This window comes from Liolophura sinensis, chromosome 13, assembly GCF_032854445.1.
Source record: "Liolophura sinensis isolate JHLJ2023 chromosome 13, CUHK_Ljap_v2, whole genome shotgun sequence".
NCBI classification, from domain to species: Eukaryota; Metazoa; Mollusca; class Polyplacophora; order Chitonida; family Chitonidae; genus Liolophura; species Liolophura sinensis.
This window is the reverse complement of record NC_088307.1, coordinates 7,382,541-7,410,011: the sequence shown is the minus strand read 5'-3', so window position 1 is coordinate 7,410,011 and position 27,471 is coordinate 7,382,541. Positions and strand designations below refer to the sequence as shown.

Here is a 27,471-nt window from a genome sequence, read left to right as displayed (position 1 = left end):
ATCAGCGTCGATTCTGTTTCCCTTTAAGGCAAATGTTAAGCTGTGATCAAACTGCGTTGACATCAATTCTGGCATTGAATTCTTCGACAGGGGCAATAGCACCATGTAATATACTGTAGGGGGTTCGGTGGCCTATTGGTAAGCGTGTTAGAGCAGCACAGTGACCCTGAGGTCTTTAACCAATAATGCGGTCGATGTGAGTTCAAGTCCAGATAACACTGGCTTCCACTCCTGTCGTGCGTGAGAGGGTTGACCAGCAAGATGCGGATGGTCGTGTGGTTCCCCCAGCTGCCATTTTAATAAGTGAAATATTCTTGAGTACCAGTACGGCGTAAACAGTGACTGTTATCGCACATGTGCAGAATTCTGGAGTGGGCCTATATAAGACGTTAAACGAAAATCCGAGATAAATAAATACACAAACAAACCGAGGCACCAAATATAACAAACCTTCACTGCTGTACTCCTCATTTCGTCTTTTTGATTTTGTTTTTGATTTTTTTTTTGTTTTTTTGTTTGTTTGTTTTTTTTTTTGTTTGTTTTTGCATTTCCTAATTTTTTTACCTAACTCTGCTTAAGCCATGGTGCTAGCGGGCGTGTAATTGGCTACTTTTATTTACATGCGTACACTGACAAAAGGCCGTATTTCACCGGGTACGTGCGACTATTTACCAGCTATCACACTGTCGTCGCTGCCCTGGTTTCGCTCTCTATGATGCTATATATAGTATCTCTATGATGGTATCTATAGGCTAAAGACATTTTTTTCAATGTCGTTCTGTACGGTTTTAACATTTAAAGGCAAAATAAAATACAGTGGAAGACAATGTTGATTTTGACTATTTTATAGTGTACTTGTTGGAGAAATTCTACACATGAAATAAATCTGTGTCAAGTCGTCTCTTAACGGATCCCATTTATCGTCACATCTCAATTCAATGACCTGGGAAAAGATAGAAGAAAAAAATCAATGCCAAAAACTTCAGACGTCGTCATGGTAAGGCCATCTTATGCCGATAGACGCCTTCGTCGTCTGAGAGAAATATACCTACTGAATTGATTTATTTTATTTATTTATTTATTTGATTGGTGTTTTACGCCATAAACAAGAACATTTAATTTATACGACAACGGCCAGTATTATGGTGGGAGGAAACTGGGCAGAGCCCGGAGGAAATCCACGATCATCCAGGTTGCTGGCAGACCTTCCCACTTACGCCCGGAGAGGAAGCCAGCATTAGCTGAACTTGAACTCACAGTGACAGTATTGGTGAGAGGCTCCTGGGTCATTACGCTGCGCTAGCGCGCTAATCGACTGAGCCACGGAGCACCCCGATCCTCTCCCCCTTCCCTCCCTCCTACTGTACCGAAGATGAACGAGTGCGTGGAGATCAACTTAAAATTGATCAAAGCCCCTCACACATGTAACTTTAATAACATAAACAGAGATTATGTAAACAGTGAGTGATCTACGATGATGTATCAACTCGAGTTGTCAGAGGTGTGGTCGTAGGCCTATCAGCCGCGCTCCTAGCTATCGCTCTACATCAGTGGCATCAACACAGACAAACACTGTGTCCGCTGGAATCATATGTTGTGCACATAAAGAAAGTGCATAGGTATCATGTATTATTAGAAATGAACTTTGTGGCAGAGTTTTTGCTCTTTTCTGACTTCACTGTCTGCCTAATCACCGTGTCACCGTATTTGTCGTGACAATGACGTAAAACGAAAGTAAGGGGCGGCGCATGTCCTGTAAGGAGCATGCGACGCTATAGGCATACCTGTAGTTGCGGGGTGGCGGTGAGTTGTTAAAGACAGCTGGGTCCCGTGGGTTCATAACATCCCGGCTCGTTCCGACTGTCGTCCCAAACCAGTCCGGCCTGACAGAACATTTCGATCCAGTCGTCTCGGAAACACACGTAGTACTTGTTACAGACGCTCTCGTGACCACGTGTCGCTCCGAACGTACATGGAACGGCGGCCTCGGGTGTTGTCGGAGCTTCTGAAATGCAATTTCATTCTTTCAAACGATTTCAGCATCAGAAGTTATAGCACTACATTTTGCTTGTTTCTTTGTTTGCAAGTTTGTTTAAAGTAGAACGTCATGCTGACGAACTTTTCGCTTATATGACGGTGGTTTATGGTTGGCTGAAACCGGTGTACCTGAACAAAATAACCCACCTTCGTCAGGTGCCTGACCGACCTCATAAGCTTAAGTCACAGCCGAAAAAAGCCAGAGCAGGATTCGAACATGCGACATAGCAGGAGCCAGCCAGTATTATTATTATTGTTGTTGTTGTTGTTGTAACAAAATAGCCTTAGCTTTCTTTACAGATGGACTCATTGTTTAAAAATCCGGATTAATCTATACACACTAAAAATAAGTGTTACGTTTATAAACACATTTCTGTTACATGTAAACATGTAAAATGTTTACTATATAGCAACAGATGTGACCTTTTTATATCGTAGATGTCACATGTTTACCATATGAACATGTCACATGTTTACTATGGTTAACGTTTTATGTGTTTATCGGTTTTTTAAAACACAGTCATGCTTCCTGGCCAGTTTGTGTTTATTGAAAATATCCACCACATTAATATGTAAACATTTTACATGTGTACATGCACTATAATAAACACATCCCTATAATTAGTAAACACAGTTCTTTTATGAATACTAGTAAACACTATGACACGTTTCTAAACTATAACAGAAATGCGTTTGTAAATGAAACATTTATTTTAGTGTGTACAGAGGCTGGCAGTTGCGATAAGGTGTGCCCTTATTGATTTAGTTTTTGTTTATTTTGAAGTGCGGAAAAGATCTACACTTTTTCTGCGCATATGTTTGTTTTCTATATTTTTTTCGGTCTTTTTTCTGTTTGTGTGTGTGTGTGAGAGCTCAAAACCATGAGATAACCATTCCGTTTTAAACACCTCAATAAGTGTTTCTGTGTGGCCCTAACAGACAATGATGGTGTTTAATTTACTAACGCCTTGTTCAAAAAATTTTCACTTTTATGACGGCAGTTAAGTTTATGGGTGGAGAAAACCGGAGTACCCGTAATAAATCATCGGCTTTAACTTGATGAGTAATATTGTTACGTGGAATTCTACAATATTCATTGATGTCTTAGTATTTTGCCCAGATTCTTGGTTTTATTTGCGGTCATTTTACATTTTAAAAGGGTGTGTACAAAATTCTGAACTTTTTTTTCAAAACAGATTCGCATCAGAATTCTCCCAAGTGGGATCTTATCAGTACCATTTAACTTCAAACATTAACCTGGATCAAAGTTTATCAGTATTAATCCAATCTTACCTAACTTCGATATCCTTCCAGATCGTAGCCTAGCAGTATTAAACACTTTAATTAAACAACTTCAAATATTCCTTCAGGTGATGCTTATCAAATTCATTCAGCTGTATTTAACAACTTCAAAACATCTAAAGCCTTAAGGGGCAGTCTTGTCAAAGCGGAATGGCCATTGGCCAATTATGGATAGTTTCTCGGTCTCGTGCTGGTTTATCAACCTAAAGGATCGATCTTGCTACAGCTGATTAGGTCTAGGCCAATGGCTGAAAGTTGTAAAGTGCTGGTTTAGCTTTCTACAATTATATAATTATACAACAATGAAAAAATCGGTGAAAAATCTTAGGGTTTCCTTCCGGCTTATATTTATCAGCCGTGTGTATGTTCCGAACACATAGCCTAAAACTTAGTATCTAAAAAATCGGCCTAAAAACTTAAATAAGTCATAAAACTGCGCCAAAAAGTACCACTAAGACTAAATATAACAAGATTTTTAAAACAAATCCGAAATATTCATCTTATGACTTGAATACTGTCAAGCAAAGGGGTCAAGACATCTCTAATTCAGAACTTGAAACAGAAAGTTACAATTTCATAGAAAACTTTATCAGACATAACTCGTGTTCAATATTTTTTCGTTGAACAGAAATGGATGGATCCAACATATCCGACGCTCCATCATCCTTTCTCGTGAAAACGTTCCTTTTCATTCGATTCCCAAAGGAAAACTATTAACGTCACAGAAAGACTGAACATTTGTATCTAATGTGTGGTCAGTACCGTGTTTTTGATTAAGAGTTCGGAAGGTCCGTTTTGTATAAGATGCTGTACTGATCGAATACCTGTTGTCGTAGGTTGTTGTAGACAGCTGGGTCCCGTGGGTTCATAACATCCCGGCTCGTTCCGACTGTCGTCCCAAACCAGTCCGGCCTGACAGGACATTTCGAGCCAGTCGTCTCGGAAACACACGTAGTACTTGTTACAGACGCTCTCGTGACCGCGTGTCGCTCCGAACGTACATGGAACGGTGGCCTCGGGTGTTGTCGGAGCTTCTGAAATGCAATTTCATTCTTTCAAACAATTTCAGCATCAGAAGTTATAGCACTACATTTTGCTTGTTTCTTTGTTTGCAAGTTTGTTTAAAGTAGAACGTCATGCTGACGAACTTTTTGCTTATATGACGGTGGTTTATGGTTGGCTGAAACCGGTGTACCTGAACAAAATCACCCACCTTCGTCAGGTGACCGACCTCATAAGCTTAAGTCACAGCCGAAAAAAGCCAGAGCAGGATTCGAACATGCGACATAGTAGGAGCCAGCCAGTACCTTAACCATTTGAGCCAGCTTCATGATGGCCCCTACTACTTTATTATTATTATTATTATTATTATTATTGTTGTTGTTGTTGTTGTTGTAACAAAATAGCCTTAGCTTTGTTTACAGATCGACTCATTGTTTAAATATCCGGATTAATCAATACACATTAAAAATAAGTGTTGCGTTTATAAAAACATTTCTGTTACATGCAAACATGTAAAATGTTTACTATATAGCCAAACAGGTGAACTTTTTATATCGTAAATGTCACATGTTTACCATATGAACATGTCACATGTTTACTATATGAACATGTCACATGTTTGTTATGGTTAACGTTTTATGTGTTTATCGGTTTTTAAGACACAGTCATGCTTACTGGCCAGTTTGTATTTCTTGAAAATATCCACCACATTAATATGTAAACATTTCACATGTGTACATGTACTATAATAAACACATCTCTATAGTTAGTAAACACAGTTCTTTTATGAATACTAGTAAACACTATGACACGTTTCTAAACTATAACAGAAATGTGTTTGTAAATGAAACATTCATTTTAGTGTGTACAGAGGCTGGCATTTGCGATAAGGTATGCCCTTATTGATTTAGTTTTTGTTTATTTTGAAGTGCGGAAAAGATCTACACTTTTTCTGCGCATATGTTTGTTTTCTATATTTTTTTTTCGGTCTTTTTTCTGTTTGTGTGTGTGTGTGAGCTCAAAACCATGAGATAACCATTCCGTTTTAAACACCTCAATAAGTGTTTCTGTGTGGCCCTAACAGACAATGATGGTGTTTAATTTACTAACGCCTTGTTCAAAAAATTTTCACTTTTATGACGGCAGTTAAGTTTATGGGTGGAGAAAACCGGAGTACCCGTAATAAATCATCGGCTTTAACTTGATGAGTAATATTGTTACGTGGAACTCTACAATATTCATTGATGTCTTAGTATTTTGCCCAGATTCTTGGTTTTATTTGCGGTCATTTTACATTTTAAAAGGGTGTGTACAAAATTCTGAACTTTTTTTTCAAAACAGATTCGCATCAGAATTCTCCTAAGTGGGATCTTATCAGTACCATTTAACTTCAAACATTAACCTGAGTCAAAGGTTGTCAGTATCAATCCAATCTTACCTAACTTCAATATCCTTCCAGATCGTAGCCTAGCAGTATTAAACACTTTAATTAAACAACTTCAAATATTCCTTCAGGTGATGATTATCAAATTCATTCAGCTGTATTTAACAACTTCAAAACATCTAAAGCCTTAAGGGGCAGTCTTTTCAAAGCGGAATGGCCATTGGCCAATTATGGATAGTTTCTCAATCTCGTGCTGGTTTATCAGCATAAAGGATCGATCTTGCCACAGGTGATTAGGTCTAGGCCAATGGCTGAAAGTTGTAAAGTGCTGGTTTAGCTTTCTACAATTATATAATTATACAACAATGAAAAAATCGGTTAAAAATTTTAGCGTTTCCTTCCGTTTTATATTCATCCGCCGTGTGTATTTTCCGAACGCCTAGTCTTAAATTTAGCATCTAAAAAAAATCGGATTAAAACTTCATGAAACTGTGCCTAAAAGTACCACTCAGACTAAATATAACAAGATTTTTAAAACAATCCCAAATATTCATCGTATGACTTGAATACTGTCAAGCAAAGGGGTCAAGACGTCTCTAATTCAGAACTTGAAACAGAAAGTTACAATTTCATAGAAAACTTTATCAGATATAATTCGTGTTCAATATTTTTTCGTTGAGCGGAAATGGATGCATCCAACATATCCGACGCTCCATCATCCTTTCTCGTGAAGACGTTCGTTTTCATTCGATTCCCAAAGGAAACCTACAAACGTCACAGAAAGACTGAGCATTTGTAACTAATGTGTGGTCAGTAGCGTGTTTTTGATTAAGAGTTTGGAAGGTCTGTTTTGTATAAGATGCTGTACTGATCGAATACCTGTTGTCGTAGGTTGTTGTAGACAGCTGGGTCCCGTGGGTTCATAACATCCCGGCTCGTTCCGACTGTCGTCCCAAACCAGTCCGGCCTGACACGTCATTGCGCGCCAGTTGTCTTGGACACACACGTAGTACATGTTACAGGCGCTCTCGTGACCACGTGTCGCTCCGAACGTACATGGAACGCCAAGGTCTGGAGTTGTAGGCTCTGGTGTTGTAGGCTCCGGTGCTGTTGGCTCTGGTGTTGTCGGCTCAGGTGTTGTAGGCTCTGGGGTTGTCGGCTCAGGTGTTGTAGGCTCTGGAGTTGTAGGCTCAGGTGTTGTAGGCTCTGGCGTTGTAAGCTCTGGTGTTGTAAGCTCTGATGTTGTAGGCTCTGGAGTTGTAAGTTCTGGTGTTGTGGGCTCTGGTGTTGTAGGTTCTGGTGTTGTAGGCTCAGGTGTTGTAGGCTCTGGTGTTGTAGGCTCTGGTGTTGTAGGTTCTGGTGTTGTAGGCTCAGGTGTTGTAGGTTCTGGTGTTGTAGGCTCGGGTGTTGTAGGCTCAGATGTTGTCGGCTCTGGTGTTGTAGGTTCTGGTGTTGTAGGTTCTGGTGTTGTAGGCTCAGGTGTTGTAGGCTCCGGTGTTGTAGGCTCAGGTGTTGTAGGTTCTGGTGTTGTAGGCTCAGGTGTTGTAGGCTCAGGTGTTGTAGGCTCTGGTGTTGTAGGTTCTGGTGATGTAGGCTCTGGTGTTGTAGGCTCTGGTGTTGTAGGCTCTGGTGTTGTAGGCTCTGGTGTTGTAGGTTCTGGAGTTGTAGGTTCAGGTGATGTCGGCTCAGGTGTTGTAGGCTCAGGTGTTGTAGGCTCTGGTGTTGTCGGCTCTGGTGTTGTAGGCTCTGGTGTTGTAGGTTCTGGTGTTGTAGGCTCTGGTGCTGTTGGCTCTGGTGTTGTCGGCTCTGGAGTTGTAGGCTCAGGTGTTGTAGGCTCTGGTGTTGTAGGTTCGAGTGTTGTAGGTTCTGGTATTGTAGGCTCAGGTGTGGTGGACTCAGGTGTTGTGGGCTCCCGTGTTGTAGGCTCAGGTGTTGTAGGTTGAGGCGTTGTAGGCTCTGGTGTCGTAGGCTCTGGTGTTGTGGGCTCCAGTGTTGTGGGTTCTGGTGTTGTGGACTCCAGTGTTGTAGGCTCAGGTGTTGTAGGTTGAGGCGTTGTAGGCTCTGGTGTTGTAGGCTCTGGTGTTGTGGGCTCCAGTGTTGTGGGTTCTGGTGTTGGGGGCTCTGGTGTTGTGGGCTCTGGTGTTGTAGGCTCTGGTGTGGTGGGCTCAGGTGTGGTGGGCTCTGGTGTTGTGGGCTGTGGTGTAGTAGGCTCTAGTGTCGTGGGCTCTGGTGTTGTGGGCTCAGGTGTTGTAGGCTCTGGTGTTGTGGGCTCTGGTGTTGTAGGCTCTGAGGAAGAAATGGAAATGTTAACCTCAAAGATAATAACAAATGTTATACCCACAAAATGTCAATCTCAAATACTGGTTATACAAATACATGTACTAAACCACTTTGTAAATGACATTATCATCAATCTCCTACGTTGAGTTAAGGCAGCTTTATCTTTTCCGATCAGCAGTGCGTGCTTTACTGTCTATCGGTCAAGTATATACCACGTCTTTTTGTGGCAGGCCTGTTGATCGAATAATCTAGACGGTCCCACGCATTCTTGGCGATTAGGTGCCCGAGTCTGAGGTTTTTTTGGTTCAAAACACATTGTGATCTCAGTCGGTTTACAAAATTGGAAGATGTGGTATATTCAGAAAGTATATACAGTGAGTCCTGGTGTTGCATGTTTACAGAGTGTTTATTCAAGCACATTACGAAGGCTTTATTCTGTGTAGACTGACAGAATTACAGGTTTTGTGAAGCCCTGAAGTTGGCGAGCTCAACCAATGTTAACAGGACATTACTGTTGATGTAACGAGTTATTGTGTTGTCCATAACAGTATAATACTCCAGTTAAGGTATAATCTGTTAACAAAATATTAGGTTAAACTCGATATTAGTTTTTTTTTCAGAGTGTAATACTTAAAAGAGGCAAAACCGGAGCTTTTTGTCAAAAACGACATATTGACTAATCAAATCAAACTTTCTCTTAATACTCAGAATACCCCAAATTTTTGCCTTTCAGTAAACATCAGACCTGTGAATGTATAATTCATAGTGTTAAAACGATTCTAAAGTTTGTATAAGTTTTAATGTAACACGCTTTATAAATTTTATGAACTTTATTGTGGTTTTTGACTAGTAACACATCCTCAGACAAGGGTAAGGTCATTACTGGGACTATTCTAAAATAGGAACAAAAATTCGAAAAGATTTGTGCTGATCAGTTGTTTGCCAAATCTCCGGTATAGCCTCTAAAACAGTTTCAAATGACATTCACTAATCTCATTCTACCTTATAAAATGATACTTTACTCATTCTGTCAAATACAGCTTTTTCATTTGGGCACTCTTTTTGAGTTCCATAATTTGAGCTAAAATTGAGAAACTGTCCAACCTTATTTAATATTAGGCTAAACATGCGATTTAATAACAAGGATCTTGATAAAGTAAAAAAGTAGCATTACATCAGATATTTTCAGCATCAGATAAATCAAACACATTTAAACTATCTCGAACTCCTCTTCATTTGGGTCTTTTGGGCCTCTGATTCCAATTTGGGCGCCCATTATGGGCATGAAAAATTGCCTGCATGAGACAATGACTTCGCGCGTCCATTCCACGCCTCCAACTTACACATCACCAGATGTATAACAAAAGAACCTCACCTTGACACTCCGGAACAAACTGTGGTGGGGCACAGTCATTAAATTCATTGCTGAATTTCCAATCGGCCGGACAGGTAGCGTGAATGGCCTGACCCAAGAAACAGATGTAATACATCCGGCAGTCGAATACATCCGGATAACGACTATTCTCGTTACACGGAAATTCTGTCGGTTAAAAGTAAAGATAAGTTCAATGTTAATTTATATTAAACGTGATGAAGTAAAGATGAGCCTAATGTTAATATATATCAAATGTTGTGAAGTAAAGATGAGTTTGATGCTAATGTATATCAAATGTTGTGAAGTAAAGATGAGTTTAATGCTAATGTATATTAAATGTGATGAAGTAAATATGAGTTTAATGTTAATGTGTATTAAATGTGATGAAGTAAAGATAAGTTTAATTTTAATATATATTAAACGCGAAGACAACACAGCAGACTAGTGATGTAAAATAAATTTCAGTTGACATCAGTGCTGTACATTAAATATGATGAAGAAAGATGGGTTTAATGTTAATGTATATTAAATGTGATGAAGCAAAGATGAGTTTAATATTAATATGTATATATATATTAATTATGATGAAGAAGAGAAGAGTTTAATGTTGATATACATTACATGTGATGAAGTAAAAATGAATTCAATGTTAATGTATATTAAAAGTGATGAAGTAAAGACGAGTTTAATGTTAATATACATTAAATGTAATGACAACACAGAAGAACAGTGATGTCTAATAAATTTTCAGTCTTGGAACATTTTTCGGAGATATGGAGCATCTGTTTTTGTTTCTGTTTTCTATTGTCTATTAGAGAGTCGCCTATTTTCCACTGCCTTTAAGATCAGCCATACTCGCTACCGACATTGCCTTAAGTCAGTGACCCGTAACAACATAAGCTCTACACATTGATATGTTTGAAGTTCACATTATTGCATGAAAAAAAAGGAAGTTAGAACACTTTTTCTAATTCATAATGTTAAAGTCCAAAATCCCCGTTTCGACGGCAAAGAACCTATTGCCTCGAGTGACGTCATAATTATTCAAAAACCAGTGGCACGCTGGGTATTGGGCGGGGTTCCACATGTTTTGACGGAAGGCAACACCAGTTTCCTAAACTCTTATCCGTCTTACTGTAAACTGTCTTTGAAATATTTGAAAGCGTTTACACGTTTCAGTATAACATAACCTTAATAAATACAATTTTACGTTTTGTAGTATATTATCTCACGTTAGTATGGTTTAAGAGTTGGATGTTAAGAAATTTTGTTATAAAAAACAATATTGTCTATTCGCCGAGAGTGTAGTGTAGGGTGTGTTGGTGCCCCATTTGAAAAGCAAATTACTCTCCACGCCCATTCCCCGGCATGCGACTGCTTTTTTAACAATAATGACGTCACCCGAGGCAGTGAGTTCTTGGAGTCGAAACTAATCCTATGGAGTTTAACATAATGAATTAGAAAAAGTGTTCTAATTTGATTTTCTTTGCAAGAATATGGACTTCCGACATATCCATGTGTAGAGCTTGTGTTGTTACGTGTTACTAACTAAAGGCAATTTTGGTAGCATGACTGATTTCACAGACTACTGAATATAGGCGACTCTCTAAAAGAAATACTGTAGAAACATCTGCTTTGGTGAACTTGGAAAAAACATTTTGGTGGACATGGTATAAACATTTTTGGTGGACGTGGAACAACCATTTTGGTCTATTCTGAATATACATTTTGGTGGACATGGAACAAAAGTGTGGACATGGAATAAACATTTTGGTCGACTTGGAATATCCTTTTTGGCGGACTTCGAACAAACATTTTGGCCCATGAACATTCTGATTCACTAGGAATATCCAGTTTTGGTGGACATGGAATAAACATTTTGGTCGACTTGGAATATCCTTTTAGGCGCACTTAGAACAAACATTTTGGGTGACTTGGAGTCTCCATTTTTGGTGAATATGAAATAAACGTTTTGGTCAATTAGGAATATCCATTTTGGTGGACATGAAATAAACATTTTGGTCGACTTGGAATCTCCATTTTTGGTGTACAAGGAACAAACATTTTGGTTCACTAGGAATATCAGATTTTGGTGGACGTGGAATAAACATTTTGGCCAGTTAGTATTATCCATTTTTGGCGGGTATGGAACAAACATTTTGGTTGACTTGGAACATCCATTTTGGTGTACATGGAATAAACATTTTGGTTCACTAGGAATATTCATTTTGGTGTACATGGAATAAACATTTTGGTTCACTTGGAATATCCATTTTGATTTACTTGGAATAAACATTTTGGCCCATTAGGAATATATATTTTTGGTGGACATGGAGTAAACATTTTGTTGGACCTGTAACATCAATTTTTGTTCGATGTAAATGTAGTATATCTTGGCACTTTGGACGATGTATACATTTATTTTTTTGATAACTTTTAACACCACACTCAATAATGTTTCTTTTTTACGATGGGGACCAGTTTTAGGCCCCTCGGTAGATTTATTTATTTATTTATTTATTTGATTGGTATTTTACGCCGTACTCACGAATATTTCACTTATCCAACGGCGGTCAAAATAATAGTCGGAGGAAACCGGGCAGGGCCCAGGAGAAACACAAGACCATTCGTAGGTTTCTGGCAGACCTTCCCACTTACGGTCGGAGAGGAAGCCAGCATGAGCTGGACTTGAACTCACAGCGACCGCATTGGTGAGAGGCTCCTGGGTCATGCACCACTGAAACATTTTGAAAAGAATTTGGAACTTACCGCATGACATCACATTTTCGGGCGAATCACACCTACTCGTCACGTCATTGAACACTGTGTACTCTGGGCACGACAACTTCGTAGCAGAGCCGGTGGAGCAGATATGGTACACCTGGCAATCATTTGGATCGGCCTTATACTCAAATCCGAATGCTGGGCATTCCACAGCTGAGACTGAAACATTCAAACCAGGTTGATGCGGTATCATTCTTAGCATATAGACGAATAGTGGAGTTTCGAACCAATAAATTGCGATGGATCTTACGCTAAGCCCTGTGTCTGACACGGCCATGTTTTTCAAGTTTTGGTATAAATTCCTTGCTTGCCTTGATGGTAGCTTCAGCAAGAATTTTGATCAGTGTCAAAGCAGTATGTATGTGACATTTACTTATGGAATGGTTCAGAATTTGAAAGCGCGGAATGTCCAAGCGCATTTCCGCTTACACATAAGATCAGCAATGGCTGACATTCGCGCCTTACCACATAGTATGCGCAGAGAGACCAATCTGGACGGATAGGTAAAACCTGCTGTGCCCCGTCGCTACAGTCAGCTCCTCCGAGAATGACCTACTCCCCACTGAAAGTAGGGGGTTAAGTATGTTTGCAGCAAATGAATTTTGTTTATTTTTTCCTGAATTTCTTCTTAGTTTTCTACTGAATTTCTCTGTATGTGTGAACATGTTCGCGTGACTTTATTGCCGTAAGTGTTATTAAATTTTAATGGGAAGGTGGCATATTTTTTAATCCCGTGAGGTCGCGCTAGTGTGAAGCGGGACCTTGAGCCATTGTTATGTCAAAGTGGATTGTAGCGCAAAGTCGACAATGGCACAATGTACCAGTTTCTATTATAACATCGTACTGTCTTTGATGTGACGTCATCATGATGAGCTGGGAAAGGAACATATGACGTCAACAAAATGACGTCCAACTCCACCTGCTGGGCATTTGACAGATCCCCATTACCTGTTTTAAAACCATAAAACGTTTTAATGGTTGTCTCCATTCAAGGTTTTCCATCTAATGCCACGGCACGATTTCTCCTAATACATCCTAACACGAAACAGTACGATTTCTTGCTAGTAAGACATTATACCACATAAGTTCGTATGATTTCCTGCTAAAAAAAATAGCTATTATTGTATCCAGTACCACACAATTTGGTATGTTCGTGGAAAATATTGCAAACTTTTTATAACTTCGTACGTTTTGCTGCACTTATTCCATCCTACCATATCCTTAGCATGTGTTCCTGCTAAAATGTCTCCTTCCCAATAACGTTTTTTCTGCTGGCATCTTACCAAATAACGTACCTTTCACCCTATAATAATGCATCCTACCACATAGCTCATCACGTTTCCCAGGTAAGCACGTTTCCTACCACGTGATTTAACACCAATTAAAATAATAAATAAATAAATAAAAAAATTAAAAATTAATAAATAAATAAATAAATACATGCATGAATACAAATGCTTCTGTCACACAACTTAGGACGTATTCCAGGGGAATAATATATCTTATGACATAATTTAGTAGGTTTTCGAGCCAAGGACCCATTCTACCAGGATCGTAAGGTTAGATTTGTTCCTATCTAAGTCACTTCTCGTTCAATTTCAAGCCCAAAACAAATGTACACCACGACCGTAAGGCTGACACAAAGCCTAACGGACCGTCTTGAATCTTAACATACTCATAAATTACAATATTAGAATAAAAAAGCATTTTCACAACATCAAGCAGAACATACTTGGTTCGGGTGTTGTTGGTTCTGGTGTTGTTGGTTCTGGTGTTGTGGGTCCAGGTGTTGTAGGCTCAGGTGTGGTAGGCTCTAGTGTTGTAGCTTCTGGTGTTGTAGGCTCTGATGTTGTAGGTTCTGGTGTTGTAGCTACTGGTGTTGTAGGCTCTGGTGTTGTGGGTTCAGGTGTTGTGGGCCCTGGAGTTGTAGGTTCTGGTATTGTAGGCTCTGGTGTTGTGGGTTCTAAGGTTGTAAACTCAGGTGTTGTAGGCTTAGGTGTTGTATGTTCTGCTGTTGTCGGCTCAGGTGTTGTTGTCTCTGGTGTTATCGACTCTAGCGTTGTAGGCTTTGGTGTTGTTGGCTCTGGTGTTGTAGGCTTTGTTGTTGTAGACTCTGGGGCTGTGGGTTCTGGTGTTGTACGCTCGGGTGTTGTTGCCTCTGGTGTTTTAAGCTCCGGTGTTGTAGGCTCTGGCGTTGTAGGTTCTTGTGTTGTAGGTTCTGGTGTTGTGGGTTCTGGTGTTGTAGGTTCTGAAGTTGTAGGTTTTGGTGTTGTAGGCTGTGGAGTTGTAGGCTCAGGTGTTGTGGGCTCTAGTGTTGTAGCCTCTGGTGTTGTAAGACCTGGTGTCGTAGATTCTGGTGTTGTAAGCTCTGGTGATGTAGGCTCTGGTGTTGTAGGCTCAGTTATTGTAGACTCTGGTGTTGTAGGCTCAGGTGTTGTAGGCTCTGATGTTGTAGGCTCGGGTGTTGTAGGCTCTGGAGTTGTAGGCTCAGGTGTTGTCGGCTCAGGTGTTGGCGGCTCACGTGTTGTAGGTTCTAGTGTTGTAGGCTCCGGGGTAGCCTCTGGTGGTGTAGGTTCTGGTGTTGTAGGTTCAGGTGTTGTAGGTTCCGCTGCTTTAGGCTCAGGTGTTGTGGGCTCAGGTGTTGTAGGCTCTGGTGTTGTAGGCTCAGGTGTTGTAGGCTGTGATGTTGTAGGCTCTGATGTTGTAGGCTCTGGTGTTGTAGGTTCTGGTGTTGTAGGTTCAGGTGTTGTAGGTTCTGGTGTTGTGGGCTCAGGTGTTATAGGCTTAGGTGTTGTAAGCTCTGCTGTTGTAGGTTCTGGTGTTGTAGGTTCCGCTGCTGTAGGCTCTAGTGTTGTAGGTTGCGCTGTTGTGGGCTCTGGTGTTGTAGGTTCTGGTGTTGTAGGCTCCGGGGTAGGCTTTGATGCTGTAGGCTCAGGTGATGTAGGTTCTGGTGTTGTGGGCTCTGGTGTTGTGGGCTCTAGTGTTGTGGGCTCTAGTGTTGTTGGTTCTGATGTTGTAGGCTCAGGTGTTGTAGGATCTGGTGTTGTAGGCTCCGGTGTTGTGTGTTCAGGTGTTGTGGGCTCTGGTGTTGTTGATTCTGACGTTGTGGGTTCTGGTGTTGTAGGTTCTGGTGTTGTAGCCTCCAGTGTTGTGGGCTGTGGTGTTGTAGGTTCTGGTGTTGTGGGCTCTGCTAAAGGCTCTTGTGTTGTAGGCTCTGGTGTTGTGGACTCTAGTGTTGTAGGCTCTGGTGTTGTAAGTTCAGGTGTTGTAGGCTCTGGTGTTGTAGGTTCTGGTGTTGTAGGCTCTGGTGTTGTAGGCTTAGGAGTTGTAGGCTCTGATGTTGTAGGTTCTAATGTTGTAGGTTCTGCTGCTGTAGGCTCAGGTGTTGTAGGCTCCGGGGTAGCCTCTGGTGTTGTAGGTTCTGGTGCTGTAGGTTTAGGTGTTGTAGGTTCTGGTGTTGTAAGCTCAGGTGTTGTAGGCTTAGGTGTTGTAAGCTCTGCTGTTGTAGGTTCTGGTGTTGTAGGTTCCGCTGCTGTAGGCTCTAGTGTTGTAGGTTGCGCTGTTGTGGGCTCTGGTGTTGTAAGTTCTGGTGTTGTAGACTCCGAGGTAGGCTTTGATGCTGTAGGCTCAGTTGTTGTAGGTACTGGTGTTGTGGGCTCTGGTGTTGTGTGTTCAGGTGTTGTAGGCTCTGGTATTGTAGATTCTGACGTTGTGGGTCCTGGTGTTGTAGGTTCTGGTGTTGTAGCCTTCAGTGTTGTGGGCTCTGGTGTTGTAGGCTCTGGTGTTGTGGGCTCTGCTGTATGCTCTTGTGTTGTAGATTCTGGTGTTGTGGGTTCTAGTGTTGTAGGCTCTGGTGTTGTAGGCTCTGGTGTTGTAGGCTCCGGTGTTGTGTGTACAGGTGTTGTAGGCTCTGGTGTTGTAGATTCTGACGTTTTGGGTTCTTGTGTTGTAGGTTCTGGTGTTGTAGCCTCCAGTGTTGTGCGCTCTGGTGTTGAAGGTTCTGGGGTTGTGGGCTCTGCTGTAGGCTCTTGTGTTGTAGGCTCTGGTGTTGTGGGCTCTAGTGTTGTAGGCTCTGGGGTTGTGGGCTCTGCTGTAGGCTCTTGTGTTGTAGGCTCTGGTGTTGTGGGCTCTAGTGTTGTAGGCTCTGGTGTTGTAGGCTCAGTTGTTGTAGGCTCTGGTGTTGTAGGCTCAGGTGTTGTAGGCTCTGGAGTTGTAGGCTCAGGTGGCGGCTCAGGTGTTGTAGACTCTAATGTTGTAGGCTCCGGGGTAGCCTCTGGTGTTGTAGGTTCTGGTGTTGTAGGTTCAGGTGTTGTAGGTTCTGGTGTTTTGGGCTCAGGTGTTGTAGGCTTAGGTGTTGTAAGCTCTGCAGTTGTAGGCTCTGGTGTTGTAGGTTGCGCTGTTGTGGACTCTGGTTTTGTAGGTTCTGGTGTTGTAGGCTCCAGGGTAGGCTTTGATGCTGTACGCTGAGGTGTTGTAGGTTCTGGTGTTGTAGGCTCAGGTGTTGTTGGCTGTGATGTTGTAAGCTGTGATGTTGTAGGCTCAGGTGTTGTAGTTTCTGGTGATGTAGGTTCAGGTGTTGTAGGTTTTGGTGTTGTGAGCTCAGGTGTTGTAGGCTTAGGTGTTGTAAGCTCTGCTATTGTAGGTTCTGGTGTTGTAGGTTCTGCTGCTGTAGGCTCAGGTGTTGTTGGCTCTGATGTTGTAGGCTCTGGAGTTGTAGGCTCAAGTGTTGGCCGCTCAGGTGTTGGCGGCTCAGGTGTTGTAGGTTCTAGTGTTGTCGGCTCCGGGGTAGCCTCTGGTTTTGTAGGTTCTGGTGTTGTATGTTCAGGTGTTGTAGGTTCCGCTGCTGTAGGGTCAGGTGTTGTGGGCTCAGGTGTTGTAGGCTCTAGTGTTGTAGCTTCAGGTGTTGTAGGCTCTGGTGTTGTTGGCTCTGGCGTTGTAGGTTCTGGTGTTGTTGGCTCTGGTGTTGTCGGCTTTGGTGTTGTAGGCTCTGGTGTTGTAGGCTCTAGTGTTGTAGCTTCAGGTGTTGTAGGCTTTGGTGTTGTAGGCTCTGTTGTTGTAGGCTCCGGTGTTGTGGGCTCTGGTGTTGTGGGCTCTGGTGTTGTAGGTTCTGGTGTTGTGGGCTCTGCTGTAGGCTCTTGTGTTGTAGCTTCTAGTGTGGTTGGTTCTGGTGTTGTAGCCTGGGTTGTTGTAGCGTCTGATGTTGAAGGCTTTGGTGTTGTAGGCTCTGGTGTTGTAGCCTCTGGTGTTGTAGGGTCTGGTGTTGTAGGTTCTGGTGTTGTGGGCTCTGATGTAGGCTCTGGTGTTGTAGGCTCAGGTGTTGTAGTTTCTTGTGTTGTAGGCTCTGGTGTCGTGGGCACTGGTGTTGAGAGATCTGCTGTTGTATGTTCTGGTGTTGTGGGCGAAGGCGTTGTTGGCTCAGGTGTTGTAAGTTCAGCTGTTGTAGGTTCTGGTGTTGTAGCCTCTGGTGTTGTGGGCTCAGGAGTTGTAACCTCTGGTGTTGTCGGTTCATCAGTAGATGATATGGGTATTTCAGTGGTAGAAGAAGCTGTTATATCCGGAGGAGGGGCTGCTGCTGTGGTTTCTGTGACCGAAGGAGTTGTAGGCTGTGGTGTTGTCGGTTCTGGTGTTGTAGGCTCTGGTGTTGTGACGTCAGGTGTTGTAGGTTGTGGTGTTGTGGGTTGTGTTGTTGTAGACACTAATGTTGTAGGCACTGATGTTGTGTGCTCTGGTGTTGTAGGTTCTGGCGATGTGGGCTCTTGTGTTGTGGGCCTTGGTGTTGTAGGCTCTGACGTTTTGGGCTCAGGTGTGGTAGGCTTAGATGTTGTGGGCTCAGGTGTTGTAGGCTCAAGCGTTGTTGGCTCTTGTGTTGTCGGTTGATCAGTAGATGATATGGGAAATCCGGTGGTAGGAAAAGCTGTTGTGTCTGGAGGCGGGGCTGCTGCTGTGGTTTCTGTGGTGTCAGGTGTTGTAGGCTGTGGTGTTGTGGGCTGTGGTGTTGTAGGCACTGATGTTGTGGGTTGTGTTGTTGTAGGCACTGATGTTGTTGGCTCTGGTGTTGTGGGCTCAGGTGTTTTAGCCTCTGTTGTTTTAGGCTCGGGTGTTGTGGGTTCTGGTGTTGTAGGCTCTGGTGTTGTAGCTTCTGGTGTCGTGGGCTGTGGTGTTGTAAGCTCAGGCGTTGTTGTCTCTGGTGTTGTAAGCTGTGGTGTTGTAGCTTCTGGTGTAGTGGGCTGTGGTGTTGTAAGCCCAGGTGTTGTAGGTTCTGGTGTTGTCGGCTCAGGTGTTGTAGGCTCAGGTGTTGTAGGCTCAGGTGTTGTAGGCTCAGATGTTGTAGGTTCTTGTGTTGTAGGTTTTGGTGTTGTGGAGTCTGGTGTTGTGGGCTCTGGTGTTGTAGGCTTTGGTGTTGTAGGCTTTGGTGTTGAAAGCACAGGTGTTGTAGGCTCTGGTGTTGTGGGCTCAGGTGTTGTAGGCTCTGGTGTTGTAGGCTCTGTTGTTGTAGGCTCTGGTGTTGTCGGCTCTGGCGTTGTAGGCTTTGGTGTTGTTGGCTCTGGTGTTGTAGGCTGTGTTGTTGTAGGCTCTGGTGTTGTGGGCTCTGGTGTTGTTGGCTCTGGAGTTGTAGGCTCAGGTGTTGTAGGCTCTGGTGTTGTGGGCTCAGGTGTTGTAGGCTCTGGTGTTGTGGGCTCAAGTGTTGTAGCCTCAAGCGTTGTTGCCTCTTGGGTTGTCGGTTGATCAGTAGATGATATGGGAAATCCGGTGGTAGGAAAAGCTGTTGTGTCTGGAGGCGGGGCTGCTGCTGTGGTTTCTGTGACCTCAGGTGTTGGTGTAGTGGGCTCTGGTGTTGTAGGTTTTGTCGTTGTAGGCTCTGGTGTTGTGGGCTCTGGTTTTGTGGGCTCAGATGTAGTGGGCTCTGGTGTTGTAGGCTCTGGTGTTGTAGGCTCTGGCATTGTAGGCTCTGGTGTTGTCGGCTCGGGTGTTGTCGGCTCTGGTGTTGTCGGCTTTGGCGTTGTAGGCTTTGGTGTTGTTGGCTTTGGTGTTGTAGGCTGTGTTGTTGTAGGCTCTGGTGTTGTGGGCTCAGGTGTTGTAAGCTCTGGTGTTGTAGGCTCTGGTGTTGTAGGTTCTGGTGTTGTGGGCTGAGGTGTTGAGGGCTCTGGTGTTGTAGGCTGTAGTGATGTAGGCTGTGGTGTTGTGGGTTCTGGCGTTGTAGGTTCTGGTGTTGTGGGCGAAGGCGTTGTTGGCTCTGGTGTTGTAGGCTCGGGTGTTGTAGGTTCTGGTGTTGTAGGTTCTTGTGTTGTGGGCTGTGATGTTGTAGGCTCTGGTGTTGAAAGTTCTGGTGTTGTAGGCTGTGGCGTTGTGGGTTCTGGTGTTGTAGGCTCTGGTGTTGTAGGCCTCATTATTGTGGGTTCTGGTGTTATGATCTCTGGTGTCGTAGGCTCTGGTGTTGTGGGCTGTGGTGTTGTGGGCTCTGGTGTTGTAGGCTCTGGCGTTGTAGGCTTTGGTGTTGTTGGCTCTGGTGTTGTAGGCTGTGTTGTTGTAGGTTCTGGTGTTGTGGGCTCAGGTGTAGGCTCTGGTGTTGTAGGCTCAGGTGTTGTAGTTTCTTGTGTTGTAGGCTCTGGTGTCGTGGGCACTGGTGTTGAGAGATCTGCTGTTGTATGTTCTGGTGTTGTAGGTTCTGGTGTTGTGGACGAAGGCGTTGTTGGCTCTGGTGTTGTAAGTTCAGCTGTTGTAGGTTCTGGTGTTGTAGCCTCTGGTGTTGTGGGCTCAGGAGTTGTAACCTCTGGTGTTGTCGGTTCATCAGTAGATGATATGGGTATTTCAGTGGTAGAAGAAGCTGTTATATCCGGAGGAGGGGCTGCTGCTGTGGTTTCTGTGACCGAAGGAGTTGTAGGCTGTGGTGTTGTCGGTTCTGGTGTTGTAGGCTCTGGTGTTGTGACGTCAGGTGTTGTAGGTTGTGGTGTTGTGGGTTGTGTTGTTGTAGACACTAATGTTGTAGGCACTGATGTTGTGTGCTCTGGTGTTGTAGGTTCTGGCGATGTGGGCTCTTGTGTTGTGGGCCTTGGTGTTGTAGGCTCTGGTGTTGTAGGCTCTGACGTTTTGGGCTCAGGTGTGGTAGGCTTAGATGTTGTGGGCTCAGGTGTTGTAGGCTCAAGCGTTGTTGGCTCTTGTGTTGTCGGTTGATCAGTAGATGATATGGGAAATCCGGTGGTAGGAAAAGCTGTTGTGTCTGGAGGCGGGGCTGCTGCTGTGGTTTCTGTGGTGTCAGGTGTTGTAGGCTGTGGTGTTGTGGGCTGTGGTGTTGTAGGCACTGATGTTGTGGGTTGTGTTGTTGTAGGCACTGATGTTGTTGGCTCTGGTGTTGTGGGCTCAGGTGTTTTAGCCTCTGTTGTTTTAGGCTCGGGTGTTGTGGGTTCTGGTGTTGTAGGCTCTGGTGTTGTAGCTTCTGGTGTCGTGGGCTGTGGTGTTGTAAGCTCAGGCGTTGTTGTCTCTGGTGTTGTAGGCTGTGGTGTTGTAGCTTCTGGTGTAGTGGGCTGTGGTGTTGTAAGCTCAGGTGTTGTAGGTTCTGGTGTTGTCGGCTCAGGTGTTGTAGGCTCAGGTGTTGTAGGCTCGGGTGTTGTAGGCTCAGATGTTGTAGGTTCTTGTGTTGTAGGTTTTGGTGTTGTAGAGTCTGGTGTTGTGGGCTCTGGTGTTGTAGGCTTTGGTGTTGTAGGCTTTGGTGTTGAAAGCACAGGTGTTGTAGGCTCTGGTGTTGTGGGCTCAGGTGTTGTAGGCTCTGGTGTTGTAGGCTCTGTTGTTGTAGGCTCTGGTGTTGTCGGCTCTGGCGTTGTAGGCTTTGGTGTTGTTGGCTCTGGTGTTGTAGGCTGTGTTGTTGTAGGCTCTGGTGTTGTGGGCTCAGGTGTTGTTGGCTCTGGAGTTGTAGGCTCAGGTGTTGTAGGCTCTGGTGTTGTGGGCTCAGGTGTTGTAGGCTCTGGTGTTGTGGGCTCAAGTGTTGTAGCCTCAAGCGTTTTTGCCTCTTGGGTTGTCGGTTGATCAGTAGATGATATGGGAAATCCGGTGGTAGGAAAAGCTGTTGTGTCTGGAGGCGGGGCTGCTGCTGTGGTTTCTGTGACCTCAGGTGTTGGTGTAGTGGGCTCTGGTGTTGTAGGTTTTGTCGTTGTAGGCTCTGGTGTTGTGGGCTCTGGTTTTGTGGGCTCAGATGTAGTGGGCTCTGGTGTTGTAGGCTCTGGTGTTGTAGGCTCTGGCATTGTAGGCTCTGGTGTTGTCGGCTCGGGTGTTGTCGGCTCTGGTGTTGTCGGCTTTGGCGTTGTAGGCTTTGGTGTTGTTGGCTTTGGTGTTGTAGGCTGTGTTGTTGTAGGCTCTGGTGTTGTGGGCTCAGGTGTTGTAAGCTCTGGTGTTGTAGGCTCTGGTGTTGTAGGCTCTGGTGTTGTGGGCTGAGGTGTTGAGGGCTCTGGTGTTGTAGGCTGTAGTGATGTAGGCTGTGGTGTTGTGGGTTCTGGCGTTGTAGGTTCTGGTGTTGTGGGCGAAGGCGTTGTTGGCTCTGGTGTTGTAGGCTCTGGTGTTGTAGGTTCTGGTGTTGTAGGTTCTTGTGTTGTGGGCTGTGATGTTGTAGGCTCTGGTGTTGAAAGTTCTGGTGTTGTAGGCTGTGGCGTTGTGGGTTCTGGTGTTGTAGGCTCTGGTGTTGTAGGCCTCATTGTTGTGGGTTCTGGTGTTATGATCTCTGGTGTCGTAGGCTCTGGTGTTGTGGGCTGTGGTGTTGTGGGCTCTGGTGTTGTAGGCTCTGGTGTTGTGGGCTCTGGTGTTGTAGGCTCTGGTGCTGTTGGCTCTGGCGTTGTGGGCTCTGGTGTTGTAGGGCTTGGTGTTGTAGGCTTTGGTGTTGTTGGCTCTAGTGTTGTAGGTGTTGGTGTTGTGGGTTCTGTCGTTGTAGGCTTTGGTGTTGTGGGCTCTGGTGTTGTGGGCTCTGGCGTTGTAGGCTTTGGTGTTGTTGGCTCTGGTGTCGTAGGCTGTGTTGTTGTAGGCTCTGGTGTTGTAGGCTCTGGTGTTGTAGGCTCTGGCGTTGTGGGCTCTGGCGTTGTAGGTTCTGGTGTTGTTGGCTCTGGTGTTGTCGGCTCTGGTGTTGTAGGCTCTGGTGTTGTAGGCTCTAGTGTTGTAGCTTCAGGTGTTGTAGGCTTTGGTGTTGTAGGCTCTGTTGTTGTAGGCTCTGGTGTTGTGGGCTCTGGTGTTGTAGGCTCTGGTGTTGTGGGCTCTGGTGTTGTGTGCCCTGGTGTTGTAGGCTCTGGTGTTGTTAATTGTGCAGCACAAGCTTCGTAGCTTGCGACGTCACAATTTTTCCTTTGTAAATTGAAGGCTGTATTAGCGGGGCATTGAAGATGGTCTTGAATGCCAAAATAGCAGAAGTAGTATGAAAAGCAGTCGTTTGGATCACCTCTGGAGACAAAAAAGTCTCCGCTTTGACATATTTCAACTGAAAGAGAAAAGAAGATAATGATTGTCTGTGATTTTACTCTCTGTGCTGTACGTCTGTCACACTGTCGTCGTGGCTCTGATTTTACTGTCTATAATATAGTCTTTATCTGGTTTGCCGGGTTTTTTCATGGAAAGATGGTATTTTCTTCCCTGGACTATGCCCTGTTTTGTCTATCCATATACTTAAACCTACTTAAATATTGGTCATAAAAATAAGTTATTAAAGGGACTAAATATGGATTTTGGCACGGCATGACTCGCTTTACTAATCATAAAATGTCATTAAACCAGTGACATTCCTTTACACTGAGTGATTTTCTTTTACGTAACCATAATTTTAGAAATTTAATTTTCACCAACGAGTTGCCTCAGGCTGTTTGAAATAAACGCGTACGCTGACGAAAACTCGGTCCATCAACCGACCGTATATGACATACACTACGGTTTACAATAAAGGCTTTCAGTACTGATAAGGTCTTTGCAATCTATCATATGTAACCAGAGATAGGTTCTTCAGTAGTTGGAAATACAGTTCACTGTTAGTTAATTTAATTTTCATGAAGTGTTTTAACATTATAGGATATGTTTAAACGAGATACTATGTATTTTTGGAGCGAGACCATGTGGTGTTTAACAAAACTAGGTACATGTATAAACATGGCAGCTGAGCCGAAGGCACGGGGCTGATCGTTTGAAATACTGGTTTTAAAGACATTGTCAAATAAAATTAATTTAGTCGAAATGTCTTTTCTGCATACCAAGGGTTTTTTTTTCATATACAGGTATTTCACTTTTTATAAAATGCAGTAGTCCTATACCAGTGGGACATACTCCAAGCTCCACAAGAAAGAATGCTACCGGTCAATACACATTTCCTCACCGTACATTTATTTTTTAAACCGTATAAAGAGACTTGGTGACAGTTATAGGCCTACATTAATAAAATGTTTTTGTGGTGTTTGAGGGCATATGAGGGTATATGGCTATCGCCGCATAACTTATATCATTCTTATACTTTTCTTTTTTGGTTTTTGGCACGTCTATCACTATTCTCCACCGTTGAATATATGACTAACGAACTCATATGTCTACTTGAGACCTCATAAAATCCCGGGCAACGGAAATTACAGAGTGCAAATAGGTTTAGGGGGCAAATTTCAAAGTTGACAAAAAAAAAAAAATAAGAAATAAAAAATATAAAAAAAATCAACTTTGTAACCTACTCACTTTAAAATCATATACCGAACTTTTAATTTTAAATGACATGTAATTTCGCTGGACTAAGACTAGCCCGTGGCATATTATTGGTTGACGAACTGACATCACATGTAAGTGATTAAACACAACCACCACAGATATGAATGCCCCGAAACCCTCTTTCGTTCCCAAAAACCTATAGCTTGGTGGAGTTAAGGGGTGTGTATGTCGATACTTTTCAAGCATATACATGAACAGCCGGGAAAAAACTGACAAGAGGCTGCGTGCGTTGGAAGATCTGCAGTAACCTGCGGATGGTCGTGGGTTTCCCCTGGGCTCTGTCCTTTTTTCATCCCACCATGATGGTGGTCGCCGTCGCATAAGTGAAATGTTATTTAGCACGGCGTAAAATACCAATCAAATAAATAAATAAGACAAGGGGCTGTATTTAACCGATAACGTGTGACCAACGTTCACAATGCCCTGCTCTGGTTTTACTCTCTGTGCTGTAAGTCTTTTACTACATCGTTTTGAGATGACTATTATGCGACATAGAATGTGAATAGTGCAATGGCTGTATAAATCTAGGCATGCATAGCCTCTTCTCCCATCCTTCCACTGATTTAGCACATGCCGTTAATTTACTCGGTTTTCCAAACATGATTATTTCTGTAATCACTCAGGTGTAATCGCTATGTGAAATTTAACTGTTTACTTTTCAGAAATGAAAGTTAAAAAAAGTAACGAAAGCAGAGAAGCAACGAACATGTATGTACATGTATAGCTTACGTGCTGCCTCCGTGGTGCCCGTTGCGCATGCGCCTACTTCACACTGGCGCGTGTCGGAATCAAACCCGTAACCGCTGGGACATTTCTCTGGTTGAGCGCTCGGGTACCAGAAGGTACATTGGTAGAAACTGTAGCAATCATTAGGGTCTTCCTCTTTGCCGAATTGTTCCGAGCATGTGACTGCAAAGTACAAAATTATTTAAAACTTATAGGTCTGTTTACGATTGTGATGAGAATTCATGGCTCAGAAGGTATATTTTTGCTTCATATATCTTAATAATATCACCGCTATTGCGTTCTCTACAGATAACATCATACTGCCTCATTTTGCGTATACACAAGCGACTTAAACTTACACCTTTGTGCTGACTGACTGAAGCGTTACACTTATACCTTTGTGCTGACTGACGGTAGTGTTACACTTGCACCCTTGTGCTGACTGGCAAAGTGTCAATTCCATATAAACGTTTTTTTACGTAAGTCAAAACTGAAAGTCCAATCATCATGTAAGAAGTTCATGACCCAGAAGTTTTTGACCTATTTACATCATACGGCACAATAATAAGAGTTCATTACGGACAGGCCTGTGTCAAAACTGTCCATATTCCACTGCCATTACTGACAGGGCTGTGTCAAAACTGTCCATATTCCACTGCCATTACTGACAGGGCTGTGTCAAAACTGTCCATATTCCACTGCCATTACTGACAGGCCTGTGTCAAAACTATCCATATTCCACCGCCATTAATGACAGGCCCGTGTCAAATCTGTCCATATTTCACTGGCATTTTTACTGACAGGCCTGTGTCAAAACTGTCCCTTTCCACTGCCATTACTGACAGGCCTATGTAAAAACTGGTTTTATGAGACTGCCCAATGCAAAACTGTGCTTTCACAAACTCACTCTGTGCGTCTGTCGACTGGAGTGCGGCGGACACGAGGACGAGTAAAACACCGACAAATGCCTGAGAAAAGGAGACAAAAACAAAGATATGATTGATTGACTGACTGATCAATTGACTGGTTGGTTGATTGAATGGTTGATCGATCGATATATTGTTGGGTTCATTCATTCATTGTTTGGTTTGTTGATTGGTTGGCTGCTTGGTTGCTTGATTGATTGACTGATTACTTGCCTACAATTGATTGAGTTATTCATTTGTTGACTGATTGAATTGCTACCACATTGGTGATAGTCCATTTGGTCACGATGCTGCGCTCGCACGCTAACCATTCGGCCACGGAGCTCTCCAATCGATAAAGAAAAGTAAAGGTATTTTCAGAAACGGATTTTTACTTCAACCTTTTCTTTCCTTGAAATGTTATCCTAAACATTTAGATTAAACAAGGGTGAGATAAAAAGAATAGCCGTCAAGTATCCACATTTTACCAATTCCACTACGCCAGTTTTGATGCAGACCAAAATGTGGAACGTAATTAGAACCCTTCTTTTTTAATCTCAGGAGATAATTTTGCAACACCTATAGGAAGTCTGACCTACTACTTTTTGAATGCTGAAGTCAAAAATTGTTTGAAGAATCGGCCCAATCCCAATCATCACACTGCTGTTTTTCACCATTATTCCTTTCACTTCACCAGATGTCTGTCATCACACTGCTGTATTTCACCATTATTCCTTTCCCTTCACCAGATGTCTGTCATGACACTGCTGTATTTCACCATTATTCCTTTCACTTCACCAGATGTCTGTCATTACACTGCTGTATTTCACCATTATTCCTTTCATTTCACCAGATGTCTGTCATCACACTGCTGTATTTCACCATTATTCCTTTCACTTCACCAGATGTCTGTCATTACACTGCTGTATTTCATCATTATTCATTTCACTTCAAAACTACTATCATCACACTACTGTATTTCACCATTATTCATTTCATTTCACCAGATGTCTATCATCACACTACTGTATTTCACCATTATTCATTTCACTTCACCAGATGTATGTCATCACACTACTGTATTTCACCATTATTCATTTCATTTCACCAGATGTCTATCACCACACTGCTGTATTTCACCGTTTATGTGTGACCATATACAATTTAACACACCGCTTACATTTCACCAGATGTCAATCATCACGTTCCTCTATTTAACAGCTTACGTTTCACCATATACCAATTATTGCGTTGTTGAATTTCACCGCCTTTGATTCACCAGATACAGATTATTTCACTCTTGAATTTCACCGCTTACATTTCACCAGATACCTATTATCGCGCTGAAGTATTCCACCGCTTGTGTTTTCTCAGATATCCATTATATTATTCCTCAATTTCATCGCGTATGGTTCACTAGTTACCGATTATCGCCCTTAAGTTTTCACCACATGGCGATTATAACACTGTTGTATGTCACCACTTACGTTTCACTGAATACCACTCATGGCACTGCTCGTTTGGATTTATTCAATTCGACTCTTAAGTTTTTCGAGGCTTCCGTTGCCGAGGTGTTTAGTGTCAGGGAAATAATCCACAAACACAAAACATATATACATACATATCTATATATATATATATATATATATACCCGTACTTACCATTTTCTAATCCCCAACTGTGGCGGTCTGGATTGTGCTAGACAATAGGCCTTCTTTAAATATGGCTTTTGTCATCAACCTCAGCATGTTTTCTGTTATCATAAGCAGTTCAAGTCAACTGGACGAATTTGTTAGGACATGACTTCGCTGTTTTCTCTGGCAGTTCAAACTGAAACGGTTGCGATACACGGGTACGGATCAATCAAATACAGGTGGGAAAACGTTGAGCGCAGAAACGGGAAGGTGTGTAAGATAACTTACCTGTGTTTTTGTTAGCCAGAATCAAAGAGATACCGACACAGA

General features: G+C 43.0%; 1 protein-coding gene across 1 annotated transcript; it reads right to left on the bottom strand.

Annotated features, from left to right (window-relative positions):
- Nucleotides 1-829: 829 nt before the first annotated feature.
- LOC135480124 (mucin-2-like) lies at nucleotides 830-27,173 on the bottom strand. Its single transcript, XM_064759888.1, has 10 exons — nucleotides 27,169-27,173; nucleotides 25,510-25,570; nucleotides 24,606-24,785; nucleotides 13,897-22,617; nucleotides 12,150-12,323; nucleotides 9,381-9,545; nucleotides 6,605-8,011; nucleotides 4,164-4,373; nucleotides 1,785-2,005; nucleotides 830-943 (listed from the first exon to the last, which is right to left on the bottom strand). Exons 1-9 carry the CDS (start codon nucleotides 27,169-27,171, stop codon nucleotides 1,812-1,814), a joined length of 11,115 nt encoding a protein of 3,704 aa, XP_064615958.1. The 5' UTR covers nucleotides 27,172-27,173; the 3' UTR covers nucleotides 830-943; nucleotides 1,785-1,811.
- Nucleotides 27,174-27,471: the final 298 nt, after the last annotated feature.